At 42.1% G+C, this 24462-nt stretch overlaps 1 protein-coding gene across 5 annotated transcripts in view; it reads right to left on the reverse strand.

Annotated features, from left to right (window-relative positions):
• The window catches only part of LOC144595149 (dachshund homolog 1-like), a 475075-nt gene that overhangs the window by 21031 nt on the left and 429582 nt on the right, over positions 1-24462 (reverse strand). For 4 of the 5 annotated variants that reach the window (XM_078402268.1, XM_078402266.1, XM_078402267.1 and 1 more), the window contains 4 exons: positions 20433-20580; positions 19295-19438; positions 16294-16362; positions 9005-9120 (listed from right to left, as the gene is read on the reverse strand). In XM_078402268.1, the coding sequence (XP_078258394.1) occupies positions 9032-9120; positions 16294-16362; positions 19295-19438; positions 20433-20580 (450 nt within the window). In that variant the 3' untranslated portion in view covers positions 9005-9031. The remainder of the gene's footprint in view (positions 1-9004; positions 9121-16293; positions 16363-19294; positions 19439-20432; positions 20581-24462) is intronic. The other variant, XM_078402265.1, reaches the window with a different exon arrangement.

Here is a 24462-nt window from a genome sequence, read left to right on the forward strand (position 1 = left end):
CTTTTATTTTTCCTTAGTGTTTGAGAGGTACAGTATCCGATTCATCAAAAATTACCTTACATGGCAATTTGTAAGTTATGTGGAAAGGAATTATTGAAGCATTCTCGGTGACGTTGAGAAGGAAATAAGTCTGGAAAAATTAATACCGACTTCATGTGTGGACAAGCCTTTTCTGTCATTGGGACTGTTTGACACCTCTGTTACAGTGCAGTGAGAGGAATGTTGTACAAGCATGTTCAGCATTTGTACACTAATATCACTGACAGCAATTTCCAAAGTGAAGTGTTGGCTGGTTTGCTGCCTTAACCACATTGCTTTTGCTGAAAATTACTGCTGAATGGTAATGGGCCAGAACACGTTGGAGCTGCCAGATTTGTCACAGTGAACTGTTGGTATTTCCTCTCATAGGTGTCAGTAATTTATGGAGTCCAGGGGCAGACCGACCTGGCTCAGATTTGCTAGTGGTTTCTTCGTGCTAAACTCTGCAGAGTCCAATGGTGGTGCATAAACTTGCTGCATCCCCTCTAACTTACTTTGGGGAGTCTGAATAGAGAAGTGCTGTGTGGGACAAGGGCAGGTTAATTCACATTATTTTTACATTGATTGTCTTTGATTAAAAATGTTACATTATTTTTAAGTGATTTTATTAAAATGTGATTTTTAATAGTTTTGATATTATTAAATGTTCACTTAACTCTCTGACAATGCTTCTGTGAAGTGGCTCGGCATGACGTGGAGGCATAGTAGCACAATGGTAGAGTTGCTGCCTTACAGTGCCAGAGACTCGGGTTCAATTATGGGTATTGTCCTTGAGGAGTTTGTACATTCTCCCTGTGACCGCGTGGATTTTCTACAGGTGCTCCGGTTTTCTCCCACGTCCAAGAAAATGTGCAAGTTTGTAGGTTAATTGGCTTAGGTAAATTGTCCCCGGTGTGTAGGATAGAACTAGTGTACAGGTGATCGCTGGTCAGTGCGAACTCAATAGGCCAAAGGGTCTGTTTCCACGCTGTATCTTTAAACTAAAATGAAAAGGAGCTACATATAAAATGAACGGCCTCTGTCTTCTCCCCAAGGTAAGGAGTCCAAAACTGGAGGCCAAAGTTTTAAGGCAGAGGGGAAAAATTAAAAAGGGACCAGGGAGACAACTTTTTCCACAGAGAATTATGCGTATATAGAACGAGCTGCCAGAGAAACTGGTAGAAGCGGGTACAATTACAACACTTAAAAGACGCTTGAACTGGTTCATAGATAGAAAAGGTTTGAAGAAATATGCAGGCAAGTGGGACGAGCTTGGTTAGGCAACTTATTCGGCATGATTTGGGCTGAAGGGCCTCTTTTCACACTCTATAGTTCTATGACTATAATTCAAAATGAATTTAATCCTATTGAAAGATTTTGATTCATATTTCATTAACACAAATTATGACTGAGCAAAGGATTCTATAGCTACTGCAGGCTGTGCCTTTGCAAAGTTAAGATGTGGCTTTTGCACTCAAAATGCAGGCTATTGTACTGACACCCCAAAGTCAGTTCTACAGAATGCTTTTTTTATGGTACATGCTGGTGCAGTGTACCGGTGAATTTAAAAAGTAAAACATTTAGATATTGATTTTTTAGAATTTTTTAATATTACAAAAAGATTACAAAAGTTTAAAAGATTGAATTAGGTGGTCAGGCCCTTAAACAGCTTAAGCAGTGTCTCGATGACAATCTGCCATAGACACCAACATCAAGGAACAATATGCATACCAGAACCTTTTTGGTAAAAAAAACACTGATTCTGCATAACTCTACATTAAAGTACTCTTTCTGTCAGGTAACAAAAGAAAGACCAGAATAAGAAAGGAACCTAAGCTACCCATGGAACATACAAGAATGATTCCCTTTCCTATTATGCTCAACATAAACTTTTATTAAGGCATCAAATTCTTGTGGTTGCCTAGTTGACAGTTTTTGTTTCACAGAGTAAATTGATTGAAAAACATTGTCAAAGGCCACAGGGCAAGGGGAAGGTGCATCAACCTTATATTATTGCCGGCACAAACAGGAGTGTATATTGAAATGTTTTACTCAAAGGTAAGTGAAAGTCTATGCTTGTGAAAGGAAGCTATGTTATAGGAAGCTTGTGAAACTATGCTATAGTTCCCCAAAGTCCACAATACAGTAGATCATCTCTATGTTATATGAAGCTTCTCCCACTTGTATTTGAGGGAACGGAAATGGTCAACATTAAACATTTTGCTGGATTTCAGAAAAGCAGAATTTATTCATTTAGAAGCAGGGATGGCATCACAAGGAAAAAAATAGAACACAGCTTATAATATTTCAGGGATCTACTTCATGAAAGAGTTTAATGTACAATCAAGAGTTCAAAATAGTCTGTGGAGGCTAATTAAAAGAATACTTGCCATACTCAGTTTATTTTAAGAAAAATTAATTATTTGTAATTGGAATTGTAATGCATTTAATTAGTGAAACTCAGCTCCGAGCTGCAGTTGGTCTCTTTACCTCTCCGTCCAATGTTTCTCAATAAACATCAAGCTGTGTGTTATGCAACCAGGGAGGAATTTACTGGGGTAAATATAGAAACAATTTGGAATAGACATACATTGCAGCCTGGTCTATTAATCATTAGCCGGAAACATACGAGCGAACATAAACTCAGTATATTCATTTAAAAAGGTCATTTGGAGTTTTGCATTTCCCACAGCTATTCACGGGAAAATTAAGAACAAACCAGGGCCAATGGATTCCATAAATATTCTTTAAATAAAGAATAAATATTCAATTAGATCTTGAATAAAACAAAGAAATGGTTTTGGCCTCTTTCAGCATAAAATACCTTTGAAAGATTAATTAATACATGCACATTATGCAAATTAGGCACATGCAAATATTTTATGAAGACAATTAAGGGAGGCATTAATTACTGCCTTTTTGCTTCAATGAAATTGGTTCTTTTTTGCCTTTGTAGTTTAACTCTTTCAGTGTAAAACTCTTGGATTAGTCCCGTGACCGACTGCTTACAAATATTCACCCATCTAACCCCACCCGTAGCCCTTCTCACACACACGCACAAACACATACACACACACACACACACACACACACACACACACACACACACACACACACACACACACACACACACACACACACACACACACACACACACACACACACGTTTAAAAAAAAGGCATTAGACAATTAACCCTGTTTAAATAATATTAACACACATATATTGCTATTTCAAAATATGTCTATTTCGGGGACAGTGGAGATGATCAACAGAATTTTCTGATACAACATACTGCCAGTAATTAAGAGTCTAGAAGTGAATTTGAGCTCATTCTTGGAAATGATTCAACTTCTGCAAAAGCAATTAATTTGCTTTGCCTGTGCTAATGTAGTGGAATTATAAAGCGTGACACAAGACAAATAGAAATAATTAGTTCTCCAAAATGATGTTCTCATTAATGCAGTTTTAACAGTGCAAAAACATTATTGCAGTGTGTCTACATTCTGTCCCCTGTCACAATGACCGTGATGAAGTAGTACACATCTAAATTAAGATTTTTTTCTTATGAGTGGTGTCATATTTTTTAATACAAATCTAAAGGTTCGAGGTCACTGCTGTATAGAGTTCTCAAAACTGCTTGCTGTTCAGGTCTCTCAGAATGGAGCCATGCTCGGCAATTAATCTGCTGGACACAACTAACTGTATCTTCTCACCTAATGGCAATCTTCATATCACTGAATCATCCCATTTTTTATGAAGAAAATAATCTGCTAGGGACTGCAATGAACTGTGCCTTTTGTTTATGTGAAACAATTTTTTAGTCACTGGATTTTATGGATCTGATGAACTGCTCAGCCACAAAGTGATGGTGTCAAGGAGAACTTGGCTTCAATGTATTGTTGGCAAACCTGTGTGGAGGGGGCTTGTACATTTCATTAACAGAAAATACTGCGAGGTTTATTGGCCTTCCTTACAACTTGGACATATTTACACAGCATAATTTTGTGGGAGGTTTTAAAAAATTCCATGTATCAATAAATGTGGATTATGAAGCCTGACAGTACATTTTAACTGGGTGGTGCATACTTTAATTAATCACAACAATCTCAATCACTAACACAAATTCTGTCAACCAAGAACAAAAAAAAGGATAAAACCCAAGGCGGACTCACTGTATGTCATGCAAGACTCCAATAAAGAGAGATTGTATGATTACATTTTATCACACAGGTCCCTGAAGAATTTCAGGGCAAGATGATCAAAATGATCATCAAAAATAAGCAAATTTTCCTCTTCCCAACCCATCAACAAAGATCATAATATTATCAGCCCATTGCAATCAGATCCCTAATGTTCTTTTTTTTTAAATGCTGTCAGGTGTGTCACTTGCTTCAGAAAGCAAGCTATAGCCATGACTATAGATTTTTTTTCTTTGTTACCTATTTACACTTGTATTTCAAACAAATTCTCCAGTGGACATTGTGCTCTGAGTGAAAATCTTAACATGAAAGTATTCCCAACACAATGTCTGGCATGAGGCTAGTGAGAATTTTATTTTAAGGAAACAACTTGCATTTAAAACGGTAGCTTTCACAACCTCAGCTAGTCTCTCAGTCTCCAATCCAGCTATTTTTGAAGCAAGGTCACTGTTGTAATGTAGGAAAAGTGGCAGCTAATTTGTGCACAGCAAGTTTGCACAAATGACAATGTGATAATGGTAATGATAACCTGTTTTTGTACATTTAGGTTGAAGGATTAAAAAAAATGCCAAGGCCATCAAAAATAATAGATTCATTTGTCTTTGCATAGTGCATGAGAACTTATGTATCTACTTGACAGGGCAGTTTGAGCTTTTGTCAGTTTACCACTCCCTCAGAATGACATTGTAGTGTCAACCTGATTTAAGTGCACAGTCCCTGAAGTGGGATAGGTTGAGAAGGTGCATTTCCCATCATTTGCTTCTGATGGGAAGCAATGGAGAAATAAAATACAACTCACTGAGTGAGCAGTCCAAAGTGACTTTGTTTAGGTCACAGTGCATGGTAGCTTTGACAATGATGCAGCCAGCAAGCTTCTGAGTTTGGGGAGGAAATTAATCTTTCATCATGTGCTGCTACATGTGTGAGGATCAGTGGTTACCTGTACTCAACTCCCAATGTTGTTCCATTGAGAGAGTAAAGCACATCGCTAGGGTGAGGTTGTTCTCCCAATTTTAAAGTTATGATGACTATGGTTCCCAATAGTGTTATTGCAAATTCAATTACAATGTAAAAGGAAAATGCTGAAAACACTCAAGAGGTCAGGCAGTATCTGTAGAAAGGGAATCAGTTAATGGTTCAGGTCTGGGAACCTGATGTAATGAAGAGTCCTGGATCTGAAAAATATAGTGGGCTCTCTTTCCACCGATGCTGTCTGATTTGCTGAGTTTTTCCTGCAATTTCTGTTTATATTTCAGATTTTCAGCATCTGCCTTTTCTTCTGAATTTCAATTATTTGCAAGCCTTGTTGTGCGATGATTTTATAGACTTAGAAAAATGAGAAAAGCCGAGACTTCATTCAAAGTGCTATGCAGATCTTTAAGTAGTTTTTTTTCCAAAGTAACATTCTTTTTTCCACAATGCCCCATTCATGAGGGTACCTACTCATGGAGATACTGAGCATATCCTGGCACATCCCTTTCATGTCACGTGTAGCCTAACCAACACTAATCAGAGACCAATGATGTTCTATTAACCACCAATCTTTGACTTCATGATTTTGTCCTTTCCCATCTACATCCTTCTATTTTCCCCTGATACCCTTACTCTTTGACCTTGTCACATCCCAACTCCCTCTCAGAGACAACTCCAGTTTAAAACTTAGTGATTTTAATTCATTCTCCCAGCACAGCCTTCCAGCAATCTGGGTTGGATGCTTCTGCGTAAAGTTTATACATTCGCCCTGTGACTATGTGGGTTTCCACCATGTGCTCCACATTCCTCCCACATCCCAAAAGATATGCAGGTTCGAAATTAATTGGCCACTGTGAATTTTGCCCAGTCTTTAAATGAGTGATAGGTTCTGGGGTTGTTGACAGGAATGTGAGAAATAAAATGGGACCAATGCAAAATTGGTGCAAATGGATGCCTGGCGGTCAGTTCACACTCAGTGGGATGGAGAGCATTATTTTGTGCTGTCAGATTCTCCGGCTCTTTGACTTGGCTAACAATTAGAACCTAGCTGCTACTGAATTTCCAAGCAACTTGTTTACAACCAGAGACATCATTAGCAACTGCTGTAGTGTCTGATTGACATGTATGCAACTTCCAATAAATGTGTAAATAAGTGTCTCAGCATTAAAATAAATCTCCAATAATGTAAATGCACCCAATTGAAACTACCCACCAATTGACCATCTTTCTCCAGAGCTAATCATCCTTTGTTCACATTGACAGCTGTTAATTTGTTTGTGGTTATTCTGTCTCTGAATTAGAAGGTGTTCAGTACAAATTCCACTCCAAAAACGATCGCAAAAATGGAGATAGTTTAGTGCAGGTGCAATACCAAATGTGCATTGCACAATTGGATGTGCAGTCATCAGCCATGATAGCATTGAATGGCAGTGCTGGCTCGAAGGGCTGAATGGCCTACTCCTGCACCTATTGTCTATTGTCTATTTGCCTGAAGTATTAAACTGAAGTCAATTGAAAGTCAACTAATAATCTCAATCCACTATTTTGAAACAGAATAGGTGGTTTATTCCTGTTGACCTAAAATCTTGCAAAGACAGATTATCTGGCCATTTTTATAGTGCTGTTCATGAAAACTTGCTATGCACAAACTGACTGCTATAATACAGCAGTGATGACATTTCAAAAACATTTCATTGATTGTCAAACATTGAGTGATAGAGCTGTGAGAAATACTTTGTAAATACAAATCCTTCTTTCAAAATGGTTCCACCTAAGCCTTGGAAATTCAGCTGTGAACCTACATCTTTCACAAAAACTAAGATTTGCTGGGAATGTATCTATTTAGGTATTCCAGATGCTGGAATTTCTAGCAAAAAAACAAACTGCGAGAGGATATCATGTTCCTCGAGCAATGTATCTATTTAGTTCATTTAAAGAACTAAAAAAAAAGGGACTCTCCCTTACGTATTTTCACACTATGATTAACAAATAAGAATTACTGGACCACGTGGGCCCAAACCTCTCCTGCATTGGTGCAGCACCCTCTCCTACCTCCCCTCCCCCTCCACTCCCTCCCCCTCCCCTCCCTTCCCCTCTCCCCCTCCTTCCCCCCTCCTCCCCCTCCCCTTCCACTCCCCTCCCTCCCCTCCCCTTCCTCTCCCCCTCCCTCCACCCCCTCCCTCAACCCCCCTCCCCTCCACTCACCCTGCCCCCTTCCCCCATCCCCCCACTCCATCCCCTTCAACCCCCCTTATCCTCCCCCCCTCCCTTCCCACCCCTCCCTCCCTCCCTCCCCCTCCCCCCCCCCAGGAGATAGATTTAAACTTTAAAATGTGAATAACTTAAAAAATATAACACCGATTTCAATTAAACTTCTTCCATTAGCACCAAAGGGATGACGGTGAGTAAGATGGGCCTAAAATTGTCAGGCTATCGTATACCGTTTTGGCTGTAGTTCAGGAACAAACAAACAAACAAGAGTTTTAGTATATAGATTTTCACAAAAATGCTCAGTCGGTCGGGCAGCATCTGGACCTGTACCAGATAATTCATGATCTGCACAGCTCCTGAGACTATATGCTGGTCAGTCAACATCTGAATGGGAGTTGAAGGACAACAGTATTTTGAATGGTATGTAATTTGTGGAACAGTGAAGCAGATTTGGAATGTGTGAGAATTGTCTAGTATAAAAACCAGGGATGAATCAGATTTTAACAAAAATACAAATGCATGCAGCATTGTAACTACTAAGGCACAAGCCTTGACTCAGCAGTTGTTATTTCTAATCATCGGTAAGAAAAGCATAGATTAAAACCGAGACGAGTGTGATGTCCAGATGGTGCTATATTTGATTACTTTTGGAAGGAAAAGGTTTGCATTCATGACAAGCATGTTTGTTTAAACAGTAAGAATGATATTACAGATGTATATCCTTCCTTTGTCCCCTGACATTAGACTGAAGAAGGGTCTCGATCCGAAACGTCGCCCATTCCTTCTCTCCAGAGATGCTGCCTGACCTGCTGTGTTTCTCCAGCACTTTGTGAATAAATACCTTCGATTTGTACCAGCATCTGCAGTTATTTTCTTACCTTACAGATGACATATATGTAAGGCCATAGGGATTAGGTGGACTATGGTTAGCTACATAAACAGGAAAATCAAACTGTAGTCTAGCAATGAGCATAATACCAGGAGGTTCAACAATGTAGTATAAGAAAATAACTGCAGATGCTGGTACAAATCGATTTATTCACAAAATGCTGGAGTAACACAGCAGGTCAGGCAGCATCTCGGGAGAGAAGGAATGGGTGACGTTTCGGGTCAAGACCGTTCTTCAGACTGATGTCAGGGGGACGGGACATAGGAAGGATATAGGTGGAGACAGGAAGATAGAGGGAGATCTGGGAAGGAGGAGGGGAAGGGAGGGGCAGAGGAACTATCTAAAGTTGGAGAAGTCGATGTTCATACCACTGGGCTGCAAACTGCCCAGGCGAAATATGAGGTGCTGTTCCTCCAATTTCCGGTGGGCCTCACTATGGCACTGGAGGAGGCCCATGACAGAAAGGTCAGACTGGGAATGGGAGGGGGAGTTGAAGTGCTCGGCCACTGGGAGATCAGTTTGGTTAATGCGGACCGAGCGCAGGTGTTCAGCGAAGCGATCGCCGAGCCTGCGCTTGGTTTCGCCGATGTAAATAAGTTGACATCTAAAATGTTCAACAATTCAATTCAACAATTCAATTCAACAATTCAACAATGTTTTTTCAATTAACTAATTCAGCACCAAGTGAATTAATGGCTCTGGGCCTGTACTCACTGGAATTTAGACGGATGAGGAGGGATCTCATTGAAACCCCACTGAATAATGAGGCCTTGATAGAGTGGATGTGGAGAGGATGTTTCCAGTAGTGGAAGAGTCTAGGACCACAGGGCCTAAATGAAAAGAATAAAAGGACGTACCTTTAGAACGGAGATACGGAAGAATTTCCTTAGCCAAAGCATGGTGAAAATCTGTGGAATTCCTTGCCACAGATAGAGGTGGAGGCCAAGTTATTGGGTATTTTTAAAGTGAACATTGATAAGTACTTGATTAGTAATGGTGTAAAAGGTATGGGGAGAAGGCAGGAGAATGGGGTTGAAAGAGAAAAATAGATCACCATGATTGAATGCTGAAGCAGATTTGATGGGCCGAATGGATCTTTATAATATGAATCTGATGTACAAGAGTAAAAGAAGTCGAAAGGAACTAAGTGTGCCACCTACTTCCTCTGCCTTGCAACATTGAACACATTTTATGTGACAAAAAACTAAGAGGTGGGGGTGTCAATCAATGAAACATGTTCCACAAGTGCAATACTTGTGTAACTAATTATCTTCAGGTGCATCAGACCACAGTCATCACACAAAACCATGCCACCAAGAGCTATAAAGGTCTCTGACCAAATACTTGGTTAAAATGGTATGTTTTAAAGGAGGAGGGACCATTTTGAAAGTGGATTCTAAAGTTTAAGATCTGGACTTCTAAATCATATTGCCATAGGGAGTTATCACCACCATCCTGGTGTAATGTCCTTGTCCAATGCCTCTTCTTCTTAGTGAGTCCCTTAGGGTTTAAGGTGACTCTGGTTCCTTGGGTTCTGCAATGACTGATGAGGCAATGTGGATCGTGCTGACTATATCACAGGAGATGTTTGGCGGACAGGTAGCTTGTGAAGTAGTGTATTCCTTCTACTGTTTAAACCAGGCTTCTGAGTTGTTGTCACGCATGGATGGGTCTGAGGTTCTCATATGTTCCTGCTGCACTTTGAGCAACCAGGAGGTAGAGATTCCAGGGGTTGGTGAAGGGGTTGGTGAAGACACTGAAAAAGTCTGGTCTACCCCAACAGCTGCTGACGACCTTCTACTGCTGCACCATAGAGAGCATCCTAACACATGGCATCCCTGTGTGGTATCTCAGCTGCACGGAGGCTGAGAGGAAAGCTCTTCAGCGGGTAGTCCGTAGAGCTCAGACGACTATCGGAACACAGCCTTGGAGGGCATCTACAACACACGAAGCCTCAGAAAAGCCACCAGCATTCACAAAGACTCCTCACACCCCTGCAATAGTCTGTTTGAACTTCTACCATCTGGCAGACGCTACAAGACCTTCTACGCCCGCACCTCCAGACTCAGGAACAGCTTCATCCCCAGGGCCATAGCTGTCATGAACCGGTCCTGGTGAGCCGGATGGTCACATCGCACAGTGAACCGGCACAGACCTACTTGCACTTTATTCTGTTTTAAAACTGTTTCTAATTTGTTTCATTGGGTTGCTTAAATTAATACTGATTAGCTAATTAATTTATTGCATCGTATGGGAGGCGCATTCCCAATCTCGTTGTACCCCTGTACAATGACAATAAAGATATATTGTATTGTATTGTATTGTGTATTGTATATTTTCAAGGAGACTTTGACAACATTCTCAAAATCCTTTCTTCTGTCTGGCTGGTAATGTCCTACATGAACAAAACTCAAAACAGAGTTTTTCCTCCTCATAAAATATTACATTGGCTTATAAGCTATTTGGGGAAAAAGACATGAAAGGTGTTAAATTAACCTAAGCCTTTTCTTTAATGGTAATATGGTGACAATTAGTCTAGTGCTACCAGGCCATAATAGAAGGATTGTATTGCTGGGAATGGTTACTGAGATGCCGAGGAGTGAGGCCTTGGAAGCATCTGAAAACAATGGTGGGAATTTCAAAATGAAAGTTGATTTTGTCAGACTGGGGGACAAAATAAGTCAATAATCCCAGAAGCAATAGCCGCTGAGACGATTAGTAAACAGACTGAATATGAATTGGGTTACAGGCAAAATAAAACTTGCCTTTATGAAATGCCATCTATGATCTAAGAATGCACTTTTGTCAATTAAACACTTTGGAAAGATAGTCACTGTGACTATCTCACACCAGAACGATTTGGTTATGAACGAACCTGTTTTCATTTGTGTGATGTTGGGTTGAATGATAGATATTGGCCAGGACAGCAATGTTTTGGATGTGGACATAGTTTATGAGGTCTGCAGGAGTGGGATGACAGTGAGGAGAGGAGAGGACTGGAGTAACTGAGTTGAGTGACACCAAACAAACAGGTGAACGGAGGGTGATTTCAGCCAAGTAAAGAAGGTGGTGCTAAAAAAAAAGATGAAAAAAATAAAACAGATAGAATGAGATAAGACACAAAGTGGAAAGTAAGAGACATAGTGGAGGAATATTGCAATAGATTGAGATAAACAGAACAATATTAAAACTAGCAATAGATAAACAGAGAAAAAAAAATCCTGAAATGAGAAAGAGAGGGATGAAGACGGATTTAGAAAGATAAAGAGGGTTAGAGAGAATGGTAGCAACACGGAGAACAGAGCAAGAGACAGAAGAGTGAAGGAAAATTGGAGTAATAGGAGGAGAAAGAAATGAAAATAGACAGCTAAACAGCAATGTCTGACAGTGGTATGGAGTGGAGGCTGAAGTAAGGATTGCTGAAAATCTACCCCCTTTGTGTGATTTAAAATGATGGCACCTTTATTTGAATGTGCCTGAATTAGCTGAGTTAAATGGTGTATATCAAATTGCTCTGTCTTTTCAAACATCTCAGCTAATTGAAAGTAAAAGGAGAAACTAGCCGATGTGCTGCTTCCAACTCAGTCACTGTGGATCCACTGGTAATAAAAAGTGACATCATTGTCAGTCCGCAACAAAGCGTTTCCACCTCAACTTTGATTTATAGATACCCTGGGGGCGGTATATAAAACACTTTGCACCTGCACTTTTCTTTTCTGCCTCTTGGCATCAGTTACAGCTCATTAGCACACTGATCTCACCTTCTCTTCAAAGGTGACATTATATTATGAGGATTTCTTCTCCTCATGAAAATGAGTGATGGGCAACAAATAGATCAAAGGTGTCAGAATGAGTGGAGCGGAGATGACATTAAAGGAAGGCATTTGTGATAATGTTATCCTGGGAATGAAATAAAGTGGAGATGGTCACAGGTTGTGCGGAACAGGGGTGGGGGAGACAGGAAGAGATTCAGGTGGAGAATTAAAGCGGTTAATGTGTGTAATGCTGACAATAAGATGACTGCTTTGGAAATGAAAAGCAAAAGCAGTGGTACCAAAAAAGCAGCATTCACAGTTCAGAGGAGCTTTTGTTGTTAACTTTTAAGATAAATAAATACTACTGCCATTAACAAAGCCAGTACTAATTAACCTTTTCAAACACATAGTACAGAGCGATTATGGGGTTTTGTAATAGAGTGATCTGGCGAAGAAATTTAGCTTGCTTGAAATTACTCATTGCTAATAAAATGTTTACATTATAATCACCACCCACCGTACTCAATGGATCTGATGCCATTGGGTATGGAAGTCCCAGCTTAGATACACAAGAAAACAGACTGCAGGGAAAGTAGTAACCCATTCAATACCTTGTATCTACAACAAACCTTCAGAAAGTAACTAAACACTGCCTCTGCATCTGATTCCTTTCTACCCATCCTGAAAACAAATTGAATGACCTTCATGTTGAAAACTTGATTTTCTTTATCAACAACAAACAGTTCTGTGTGTGAGAAGCTGGAGAAGATCCCCAGAAATATAATGGGTCCCAACTGGTCCAGGTGAGTTAAAGGTTTTTATTTTTAAAAAGAAAGAACATATTTTTAACCTAAAACACAATGAATAAGATGTTTTCAACAATTTTCCCAAAGGATAGGTTAAGGATTAGGCCATTTGTCTTGTCCTAAGTACACCATGTTAGCCCGATGTGTAAAAAAATCAAAAAGGGAGTTCACTGACGAAGTCACATCAAGGAATATACCAAAATAGAGAAGAACAACAGCTGCAATCTAGGCAGCAGGGACTACATTAATATAAGCATGAGATAGGACAGAAGTCAAAATATTGTGAATGCTGAAATCTTGTGAGAGAAGGGAGAAGGGAACACAGCTACCCAGCAGGACAGGACAGGAAGCATTAGTGGACAGGGCACAGTCTGGATGATTCACACCAATATCCTCCAGCGGAAACGGACAACTGAGACAATCTGAGGTAAGGAGAGCAAATCAATGGCTTTTTGCTCCAACAATCTGTAGCTGCAATGTGGTACAATAATGGAGAAAGTTAGGGAATGCAAGAATAAATAAAATATGGTGGAAAATGGTAAGATATTTTTCAGTTATTTCAAGAGTTTAAGAGCGCAGCGATAAAGTTGCTGCCTTACAGCACTTGCAGCACTGGAGACCGGGTTCGATCCCGACTACGGAGTTTGTATGTTCTTCCCATGACTGCGTGGGTTTTCTCCGAGATCTTCAGTTTCCTCCCACACTCCAAAGACGTACAGGTATGTAGGTTAATTGGCTTGGTGTGTATGTAAATTGTCCCTAGTGTGTGTAGGATAGTATTAATGTGCAGAGATCACTGGTCGGTGCAGACTCGGTGGGCCAAAGGGCCTGTTTCCGTGCTGTGTCTCTAAACCAAACTAAACTAATGTAAAAATGGGTTCAAGTAATATCCAGCTACCTTTGTTTGGGTGTGTGCGGGGGCTTGTGCGTGTGCACTATAAATACGATAGGGGTATTTCCCTGGAGCCAAGGAGGTTGAGTAATAGAGATATATAAAGTTATGAGAGGCAGAGGTAGGATAAATAGCCCGAGTCTGTTTCCCATGGTAAGAATGTCTAAAACTCGAGGCAAACATTTAAAGGTGAGAGGGAGGAAATTTAAGGATATTTGAGGGATAAGTTTTTCACACAAAGAGTAGATGGGATCTGGAATGAACTGACAGGGGAGATGGCGGAGGCAGAGACAGTTTTAAGAGGTACCTGGACAGGTACTTGAATGAGCAACGAATAGAGAGAAATTGAATTAATGCAGGGTAGTGGGATTAGCATCAGCATTGACATGATGGGCCAAAGGGGCAGTTTTTATATTGTAAAACTTTATGACTCTCTATGACATAAAGTGTATTACTTGATCTCTTTAAATAAAGGAGAAATAATGACCGTGAAGAGAATTTGTTTAAACTTCTTCATTAAGTTCTGTCACATGTTTGCTTTGGTGGAACTAAGAAAGTGCATGTGGCCTCAGCCGTAATGTTTCATAGAAACATAGAAACATAGAAAATAGGTGCAGGAGTAGGCCATTCGGCCCTTCGAGCCTGCACCGCCATTCAATATGATCATGGCTGATCATCCAGCTCAGTAACCTGTACCTGCCTTCTCTCCATACCCTTCATCTGCCTTCATCTGCAAACAATAACACCTTGCATTGTGAAATCACAAGAACATGCAAGCTCCACACAAAGTGCTGGAGGCCAGGACAGAACCCAGTTCATGGAGAGCTGTGAATTACCAGTTCAGAAGTATGTGAGTGGAAGAAGAGTCATTTCTGGATTTGGAATGGTTAAATAAGGTTTATGAAACATCTTCCACGTCCATAAACTCAAAATAATGGAATAACAACTGCTCATAGCAAACAGGTCAATTGCAAACTTGCCTTTCAACATCACTGGACTTTCTTAACTGCATGATGCCAGTGCATCTGTACTCTAGAATTTACAGACCCCCTTAGCAAAGATGTATAATGCTTTTGTACAACCTCAGCAAGACCTGTGAATGAGAGCCAAAGGGCTAACCATTTAACCATGATGCAGAGATAACTATGCAAGCAAATCACTCCAGGGCTCTTGAAAGTCACCAAGTTACCATTGTTTACAAAACTGAATCTACATGACAGGTACTTGATTGGGCTTCACTTATTCACTGGACATAATACCAACTTCCATTTATATAGCACAGCGGTAGAGTTGCTGCTTTACAGCGAATGCAGCGCCGGAGACTCAGGTTCGATCCTGACTACGGGTGCTGCACTGTAAGGAGTTTGTACGTTCTCCCCGTGACCTGCGTGGGTTTTCTCCGAGATCTTCGGTTTCTTCCCACACTCCAAAGACGTACAGGTATGTAGGTTAATTGGCTGGGTAAATGTAAAAATTGTCCCTAGTGGGTGTAGGATAGTGTTAATGTATGGGGATCGCTGTGCGGCACGGACTTGGTGGGCCGAAAAGGCCTGTTTCCGGCTGTATATATATGATATGATATGATAGCGCTTTTAACAGAACGAATATTTTCAGCTACTTCAGAGTAGAATTATCAAACAAGATTTGCCGCTTAACTACCAGGAGGCATGAGAGGAGGTGACCAAATCCTTGAGCAAAGAGGTTGATTTTAAAGGAGAAAAGGATAAAACTTTGTTGACTAAGTCAGGCTCTATATTGAATATCAGGCATGAAACACTGACCCTTCTTCTTGCTCGAGTTAAATAATTTAAAAAATAAGGCCATGACTTGAAGAGATGCAGAGGAGTTCTCCCTGGTGGAGTAGCCAGTATTTATTCTTCAACTATATCACCAAACATAAAATATCTCGTCACACCGCTTTTTTAGTGAGTGTTTGCTATGCACAAATTGCCTGCCACTTTTTTTCTATTTCGACTCTGAAGGCAAAAAAAAAGCTAAATTGGTCAGAAAGCACTTTGGGGTGTCCTGGGGTTGTGAAAATCTAAGATAAAAGGTAACGTAATTTTGTCGGTGTATTTATTGCCATCAATGAATTGAATGTGGCACGTGAACCTTCTATCTTTCAGCAATCAAATTGAATTTAAATAGTGAACGGTGATTTGGTACATATTGCACCAGTGTTGGGGAATTTCTTCAAAAATATTGCTGTGAGCAGAGGAACACTACGTACACATTATGTGCATTAAATCCAAATCATTATAGCGACAACGGTATGGTCAACAAGTTTGATTAAGAAGAAAATTACCCAATAATTTTCCAAGTGCTGAAAATTCTTAATTCTGGAATGTAAAGGGGTTGGTGATTTTTAATGGAAAGGCATTCTAGTTTTGGATCAATGTCACTCTCCGCTTAAACACACAGACCAAGATCGACCGAGCCAAAACTTGTTTTGATATGAATGCTCTGGAAACCTGCATGCTTGATTAACAAGTGGAAGTGAAACAAAATGTGTTGTGAGGAGCTAGATTTATTGTTGTTGTCAACAAGTACCTTGTATTGTCCTTTCAGCATCTGTTCGTCCAGTGCTGCGATCAGCTTCCAGCTCCTGGGTCACTGAATCTAACAGAAGCAGATCAGAGTACTAAGGTCAGTTTTCAAAATAGTACTTGTACAAAGTACCTCTCCATCATTCAGTTCACTTTGAGACTTGGAGGCCAGGCAGTTATTATTTATGTTTCACCCCGGCATGCCTCGCGCCTGCCATTCCTCAGATCGGGCCGCGCTGACCGCCGGGAGGTGTAGTCGCCTCTCCCGCTCCGTGAGGGGGGCACCCGCCCGACTGACGGCAGTGCTGAGGGGGATGGTGGGTGAAGGGGGGGGGGTGGACTGGGTGAGGGGGGAGGGGGGATGGACTGGGTGAGGGGGCAGGAGGAGGAGGAGGGGGAGGAGGAGGGGGGAAGCGCACTCCATTCCCACCTCAACCCCCCCGTTAAAACTCTCCCAAACCTTTGTAAGAGCCCCACTCACCCACTCCATCCACACCCCGTCAACCCCACTTATCATCCCCTGCCACAACCCACCTCAACCCCCCTTATCCTCCCCTCCCCTCAACCCTCCTTATCCTCCCCTCACCCACTCCACCCCCCTCAGCCCCCTTATCCCCCCCTCCCCCACTCTCCATTCACCCAATTCATCCCCCTTGAGCCCCCTTTAAAACTCCCCCAAACCTCCACTGCATTGGTCTAACACCCTCCCCGTACTCAGCCACTCCGTACCCACCTCAACCCCCCCTCACTCAGCCACTCCATACCCACCTCAATCCCCCCTCACTCAGCCACTCCATACCCACCTCAATCCCCCCCCTCACTCAGCCACTCCATACCCACCTCAACCCCCCCTCACTCAGCCACTCCATACCCACCTCAACCCCCCCTCACTCAGCCACTCCATACCCACCTCAATCCCCCCCCTCACTCAGCCACTCCATACCCACCTCAATCCCCCCCCTCACTCAGCCACTCCATACCCACCTCAATCCCCCCCCTCACTCAGGCACTCCATACCCACCTCAACCCCCCCTCACTCAGCCACTCCATTCCCACCTCAACCCCCCCTCACTCACGCACTCCATTCCCACCTCAACCACCCCCCCCCCTTAAAACTCCCCCAAACCTCTCCTGCATTAACTGAAATTGTGTTTAGAATTTTTTTCAGTGCCCCGCTCACGCACTCCATTCTCCCCTCAATCCCCCTTAACTCCCCCAAACCTGTGCTGCATTAATTTAAATTGGCTTCAGGCTTTTTTAAGAGCCGCATTCACCCACTCCATCCACACCCCCTCAACCCCACTTATCATCCCCCACACAACCCACCTCAACCCCCTTATCCTCCCCTCAGCCCCCTTATCCCCTCTCTTCCACCCCCCATTCGCCCAATTCATCCTCCCTAAACCCCCTTTAAAACTCCCCCAAACCTCGACAGCATTGGTCTAACACCCTCCCCTTACTCAGCCACCCCATCCCCTCACTCACGCACTCCATTCCCACCTCAAACCCCCCTCCCCCCCCCCCCACCTACCTTAAAACTCCCCCAAACCGTTCCTGCATTAACTGAAATTGTGTTTAGGATTTTTCTTCAGAGCCCCACTCATGCACTCCATTCCCCCCTTAATCCCCCTTAAAACTCCCCCAAACCTGTGCTGCATTAACTTAAATTGGTTTCAGGTTTGTTTTTTTACGAGCCCCACTCACCCACTCCATTCACACCCCCTCAACTCCTTATCATCCCCCCCCCCACAACCCACCCCCTTATCCTCTTCTCAACCACTCCATCCCCAGCCCCATTATCCCCCCTTCTCTTCCACCCTCCATTCACCCAATTCATCCCCCCTGAACCCCCTTTGAAACTCCCCCAAATCTCTACTGCATTGGTCTAACACTCAGCCACTCCATCCCCCCGCGTTCCCGGGTGGGGGCAGGGGAGGGGCAAGTGGGGGTGGCTAGGGGGGATGGAGTGGGTTAGTAGGGGGAGGAGTAGGGGGAGGAGGGGGGGATTGAGTGGGGGGTTGAGGGTGCTAAAATACAAGAGAGGCTTTGGGTCTAGGCCTCACTCAATCATACCCTCTCCCCTTCCCTGCCCCCCCCCCCCCCCCCTCTACAAGGAATGGGCCCAATGGGTCCACTTGGTCTAGTCTGTTCTAAAACCCAGCGTACCATAATGCCTAGTTGATTCTATTCTCAATGCCTTAATAAGGTTGTTCCACAATCAGAATACTATAACGATAGTGCTTTCCACTCTTAAAATGGGAAATTAAAAAGTAAGGTGGTAAGGAGCAGGGATGCCAGAATCTTGAGTAAAAGACTAAGTGCCAGAGGAACCCGGCAGATCAGGTAATATTTGTGGAAGGAATAGACAGAGAACATTTGAGGTTGGGATACCTTTTCAGGCTTGTGGAGTTGGGGGGAAGAACCTGGAAAAGGAAGGTAGGGGTGAGGTCATCTCCATTAGTGATAATTGTCTGAAGAATGAACCAACAGTTATATTTTAAGAGGCACTTTGCAAGAGGAAATGAGTGTTGAGAGTAATGCAGAGATCGAGAAGGAAATTCTGGAGCTATTGGGACTTGGGAGTTAAAGGCATGGTTGCCAATAGTAGAGATATTAAGTTCTGGGATAATCAAGTGGCGACAATTGGAGGAGAGGAAAGGTATCAGAGAGTTGGAATAGGTTGTAAAGAGCTAAGACTGGAAAGGGGTTTGAGAAAAAGGACAAACATTTTAAAATGAGACATTATTTGGGAGCCACTAAGGCTCGATGGTAATGAATGAACAATATTTAAACAAGTTTGGAGTCAGGCTAAAATGTCTGAGACCAGTTAAAGTTTATAAAGAGTAGAACAAGGGGGGCTGTTTGAAGTTTGGACTGGTTATGCCAAGAGATAACAACTGGTTCTGGCAGTACAGAGAAAGCAGACCTTTGTTGAAGTGAAATTTACTGTGGATTGATAGGTTTAGGAATCTGCAGAAGTGCATTTGATTGAGTTATGCTCCTACCGTTCAAGCCCCTGAGATTGTCCGCAGAGGCAGCTTGTTTTAATGTCTGCTCAGCTTGTTCTCGACGCTTGGTCCCGAATTCAAGTGCTTCCTGCAATTTCCTCTTTGCCTTCTTCTCTTTCTTTAACCGTTTCTGAATTATTGCTGGAACAAAGACACAAATTCAGGGTGGAATAATGTTTGTTTTATGTTTCTGGGCATGTTGTGTTCTTAGGCTCAAATACATTAGCCACTAGCTGGGGTTGTGTTAGAACTGCCAGCCATCCGAAGCGTGTGGCTCAGCTTGTTTCTGCCTTCCCGACTTTTGCAACTGGCAAGTCAGATATCGGCCCAGCTGACTGCCCATTCCACTGCTGAGCTCACCACTGGGTATGGGGGATCCCAAATGTTGGGTGCATGTGCTTAGACCCACACCTTCACACCAGCACAATGTATGTAGTGCAATCTGATGGCAAAGATAAGTTCAACGAAGTGATTTGTTTCAATTAATCTGAATGATTTGAATTCATTTCCATAACAAAAGATTTTGAACATAAATGTCTTTTTCAGTCAGAGAGTTGTAAATCTGTGGAATTATCTGCCTCAGAAGGCAGTGGAGGCCAATTCTCTGGATGCTTTCGAGAGAGAGCTAGATAGAGCTCTTAATGATAGCGGAGTCAGGGGGTATGGGGAGAAGGCAGGAACGGAGTACTGATTGTGAATGATCAGTCATGATCACATTGAATGGCGGTGCTGGCTCGAAGGGCCAAATGGCCTGCTCCTGCACCTATTGTCTATTGTCTATTGTATTATTTTGTTTTAATTTCCATAACAAAATGTTGAAACTTTTTCTTATTGTTTTACTTTTTTAATAATTTGTGGCTAATATGTAATTTTTGTTGACCTGTGTGTACATGCCAGATTATCAGGGGCATTTAAAATCAGTGGAAATTCCTTTGACATTTAAGTTGTCAAAAGGCCATCGTGGCACTTTGAGGGTTACTGCTCACGGACATCTCTAACCCAGAGGATGGCCACAGTGGAGAGGGCTGAAGAAAATTTACAATAGTATAGATAACACCAGTGATAGCACAATCTGATGGCACCTTTCATTCCTCCATCAGGAACAATGGAAAGGCTCTGTCTCCTCACCACTTACCTCTGTTTTTCTGCTCCACGGCTAGCTGCTTCTCTAAGCTTTCCCTCATTTCCCGCTCCCTGAACAGTTCCATCTTTAACTCTGTCTTTTCAAGTTGGACTTGTTTTTCTTGGGCTCTGGCATTGTCAATGGCAACCTTCAGCAGTCCCTGTCAACACCAATGCAGACGGCAACTGTTAACAAAATCATTCCAAATATCCACTCTAGATACTGAAGGCTATTCCAAGTATATTCACTGTAGGTTTTCTTACGTCAATCGCTATTAGGTAAAAGATTTATATTAATATAACCTCAGCTCATCCCAAAGGACTTTACACCCAATGAATTGCTTCCTTTAAAGTTCAGACATTAATGTAATGAAGGATATAAGCCATTTTGTATTCAACTGCAAATTATATTGACCTGATTTTTTTAGTATCAATAAGGTAGAGCTATGGTGCAGTGATTAAATTATCTGGTGAGCAGTTTGATTGTAATCCTACCATTTAAATTTAGCTAATGATCAGCAAAGAAAGTAATTTATGGTTGACGATCTTAATTATTGGATTGTTGGTTCAGTAGTGGATCACAGGAGTCATTCAATGTAGTCATACTGGAGTTTCACTCAGTGTGACTCAAGACCTGCTATGTGGCTGATGCTTAAATGCCTTCTGAAATTACCTTGGAAACCAATGGGTCCAAGGGGGAATTAGGGAGAGCCTTGCCAATCACGCCCACATCCTAAAAAAATAATAATAATATTTGGGATAATTTTTCATTCATCATTGGGATCTTCGTAAAGTCAGAAATCCATAGAGTTATGGAAAGATGCAGGATCAGGAATAGACTCTTTAACCCAATGTCCATGCCAAACACTGTTATTCTCTTCATGATGTATCCGTACACTGTGGATAGCTCGATTGTAATCATGTATTGTCTTTCCGTTAACAGGTTAGCACACAACAAAAGCTTTTCACGGTACCTCAGGACACGTGATAATAACCTAAACTCAAACTCAAACACCAAACAACCTATTCATACTAATCTTACATGTATCGATTTTAAAAAAATTCTTCCCCCATTCCCATCAAATCTCCCAGATCTGCTATTTACCTTTTAACCAGGGCGAATTTACAATGGCCAATTAGCCGATCAACACACATGTCTTTGGAATGTTGGAGGAAACTGGAGCACCCGGAGAAAACTCAAATGGCCACAAGGGGAACATGAAAATCCACACAGGCAACACCCAAGATCAGGGTTGAACCCAGATTTGCAAGGTAATGACTCTTCTGGCTGTACCACTGTGCTGGTTTTAAAAACCACCCCGAGAGTGCAGAAATAGTCAGAAAATCAGCTAATGCAATACCACCCAGAGTTTTGCCCTAGATTTTATCGTTGGAGAAACTTGATAATAATCAGCCATTATATTCTTGTTGTAACTTCAAATCGTCAGTTTTTCCTTAACCTCTTCTGGTGTTCCCAGGTGACTTTTATTTTAGTCAGTGACCATAAACATTCTGTTTCATTGCCACCAACCTCACTTCAATGTCCCCTGGTCTCCTTCCCATCACAGATCTATTCTTTTGCATTCTCTACCTCTTTTAACTTTTCAAGGAAACTTAAAATGAGCTTTTCTTTACTTTTTTAAGTTACAATGATAGGTCACCAACCTTAAACTTAAACAAACTTAAAGGCAGGAAATGGCAGAATTGCTCCTTTGATCAGGCAGCATCTCTGGAGAGGGAATGTTTTTTTCCTCTTTGTTTTAATACATACTGGTGTTTGATCAGCTTTTCAACACTTTTGAAATTGCCAAGTCAGGTTTCCCTATGTCAGCAACGTGACATTTTTTTAATATTGTTAAAAAAAAGCAGCTGGCTCATTGCATTCCGAGGTTCACTGAGACGGCTCCAATATTATGTTGGAATGGACAAAAATGGGAGTTACATCAATGCTGATGTAATTTGGCAGCCTAGTGGTGCATCTGGTGGAACTGCTGCTTCACGGATCCAGTGACCCAGGTTCAATCCTGACCTCGGCTGCTGCCTGTGTGGAGTACGCATATTCTCCCTGTGATGGCGTGTTTCCTCTGTTTACTCACAGCCCAAAAACCTGAAAGTTGGTAGGGTATTTTGGCCACGTAAATTGCCACTGGTGGATACATGAGTGGTAAAACCTAGGGATGGGGGTATGGGGGGAGAGTCAATCATAATGTGCAGAGAATCAATTACATGGAAAAATAATGTGGAATGGGATTGTTCTATGAGTTGGCATGGACGTCATGGGGTGTAAAGATCTCCTTCAATTAAATAATTATAGTCGTACAGCCCAGAAACAAGCCCTTTGACTCTATTGCGTTGTTAACTGATGGTTGCTGGCTCAGATATCTACTGGGAACACTGCACATATAAACACAATTCATCATTGATCACGTATAACTTCATTTCTGAAGTTTGATTGGAAATACAATGAATTTTGGGAAGGAAACATCCAGCCTCTACCACATTTGCATTTAACACCAATGTCTGAGGACAAATATCCAACCTGACAACAATGTCTTCAAAGCACATTTGCATGTCCAGTAATACAAGTTTGTTCAAAATAACTACAACAGAATCCAAATGTTTTAAGGGGAGTAAACCCATAATATCCGGTTTAGTGGTTTTGAAAGAGACTGAAAAAGGGGAGGGGGAGGGGGAGGGGGAGGGAGAGGGAGATGGGGGAGGGAGATGGGGGAGGAGGAGGGAGATGGGGGAAGGGGGGAGGGAAGGGGTGGAGGGGGGGAAGAGGGGAGGGGAGGGGGGGAAGGAGAGGGTGCTTGCACCAATGTAGGAAAAGTTTGGGCCCAACGGGTCCACTTGGTATAGTATATTACTAAAATGCTGTGTCACAGTGAGGGATGTTTGTTATTTATTTTGGCCACCTGTGATACAACCGTATTTGTGCCCCCGTCACACGTAGCGTGACAATTTTAGAACCACCTTACTCACCTTTGCACTGGGGCCCTTTCATCAGTTTCATACAAATTGGTCTTATAATTTTGGAGAGATTTTAAAGTTTAAAAATTTGCTTAATAAACTGAACTAAACTGGCAAGGTGACACAATGGGAGAGGGGCATGACCAATGAGGGAGGGGGCGGGATGTTCGATCCAGCTTGACGCCCGATTGGTCTGGATCCCACATGGGGGTAGCGCCGCCCAGATTTAGGGGGGTTGAAGGGGGATGAAGTGGGTGAGTGGGTGAGGGAGGGGGGTGAGCGGAGAGGGGAGGGTGGGAGAAGGGGGGTTGAGGAGGTGAGGGGCGGAGGGGGGATGGAGTGGGTAAGTAGGGGGAGGGGAGGATGGGGGGATAAGGGGGGTTCAGGAGGGATGGAGTGGGGCCATGGGTGAGTGGGGGGGAGGGGGGGAGTGGGGGAGGTGCAGGAGAAGTTTGGGCCCAACGGGTCCACTTGGTCGAGTTTCACATAATTTTGAAAACATTTTACGCAAACACTAAATAACGAGATTGGCTGAAATGTTAAAAGTAAATCATTGCCAGGAATTACAGCAGTAACTCAACTAAGGAAAAAGTTGTCTGCACAGGCTTTATAAATAACCCAGCAGTAGTGAGATGCAGGAAAGGTAAGATTTAATAAAGGTATTAAAAATTATCATGGACTTTGATCGAGTTGATAGGGATAAATTGTTTCCACTTGTGATAGACTCTGTTACCGGTGGACAGTGATTTATAATAATTGCCAGAAAAAGCAGAAGGGAAGTTTTTTTTGTAAAACAGTGAATTACATTCTGGAATGCATTGCCTGGAATCATAATCAAAGCAGATTCAGTAACAACAATTAAAAGTAAATGTGTTCCAAATTTAAAAAGGAAATTGTTGTGGGGCTGCAAAGTTAGGGAAGGATAAGATAAGTTTTTGGAACGAGCGCAGGGAAAGTGGATTGTATATTCTCATTTTATTGTGCAATAAATCTATTACACAGTAATTAGAAATATTTGCATTCACATGACCAATGATTTTCATTTAGGCTTGTGAATAATTTGATCAATG

Source organism: Rhinoraja longicauda, chromosome 7 (assembly GCF_053455715.1).
Source record: "Rhinoraja longicauda isolate Sanriku21f chromosome 7, sRhiLon1.1, whole genome shotgun sequence".
Lineage (NCBI taxonomy): Eukaryota > Metazoa > Chordata > Chondrichthyes > Rajiformes > Arhynchobatidae > Rhinoraja > Rhinoraja longicauda.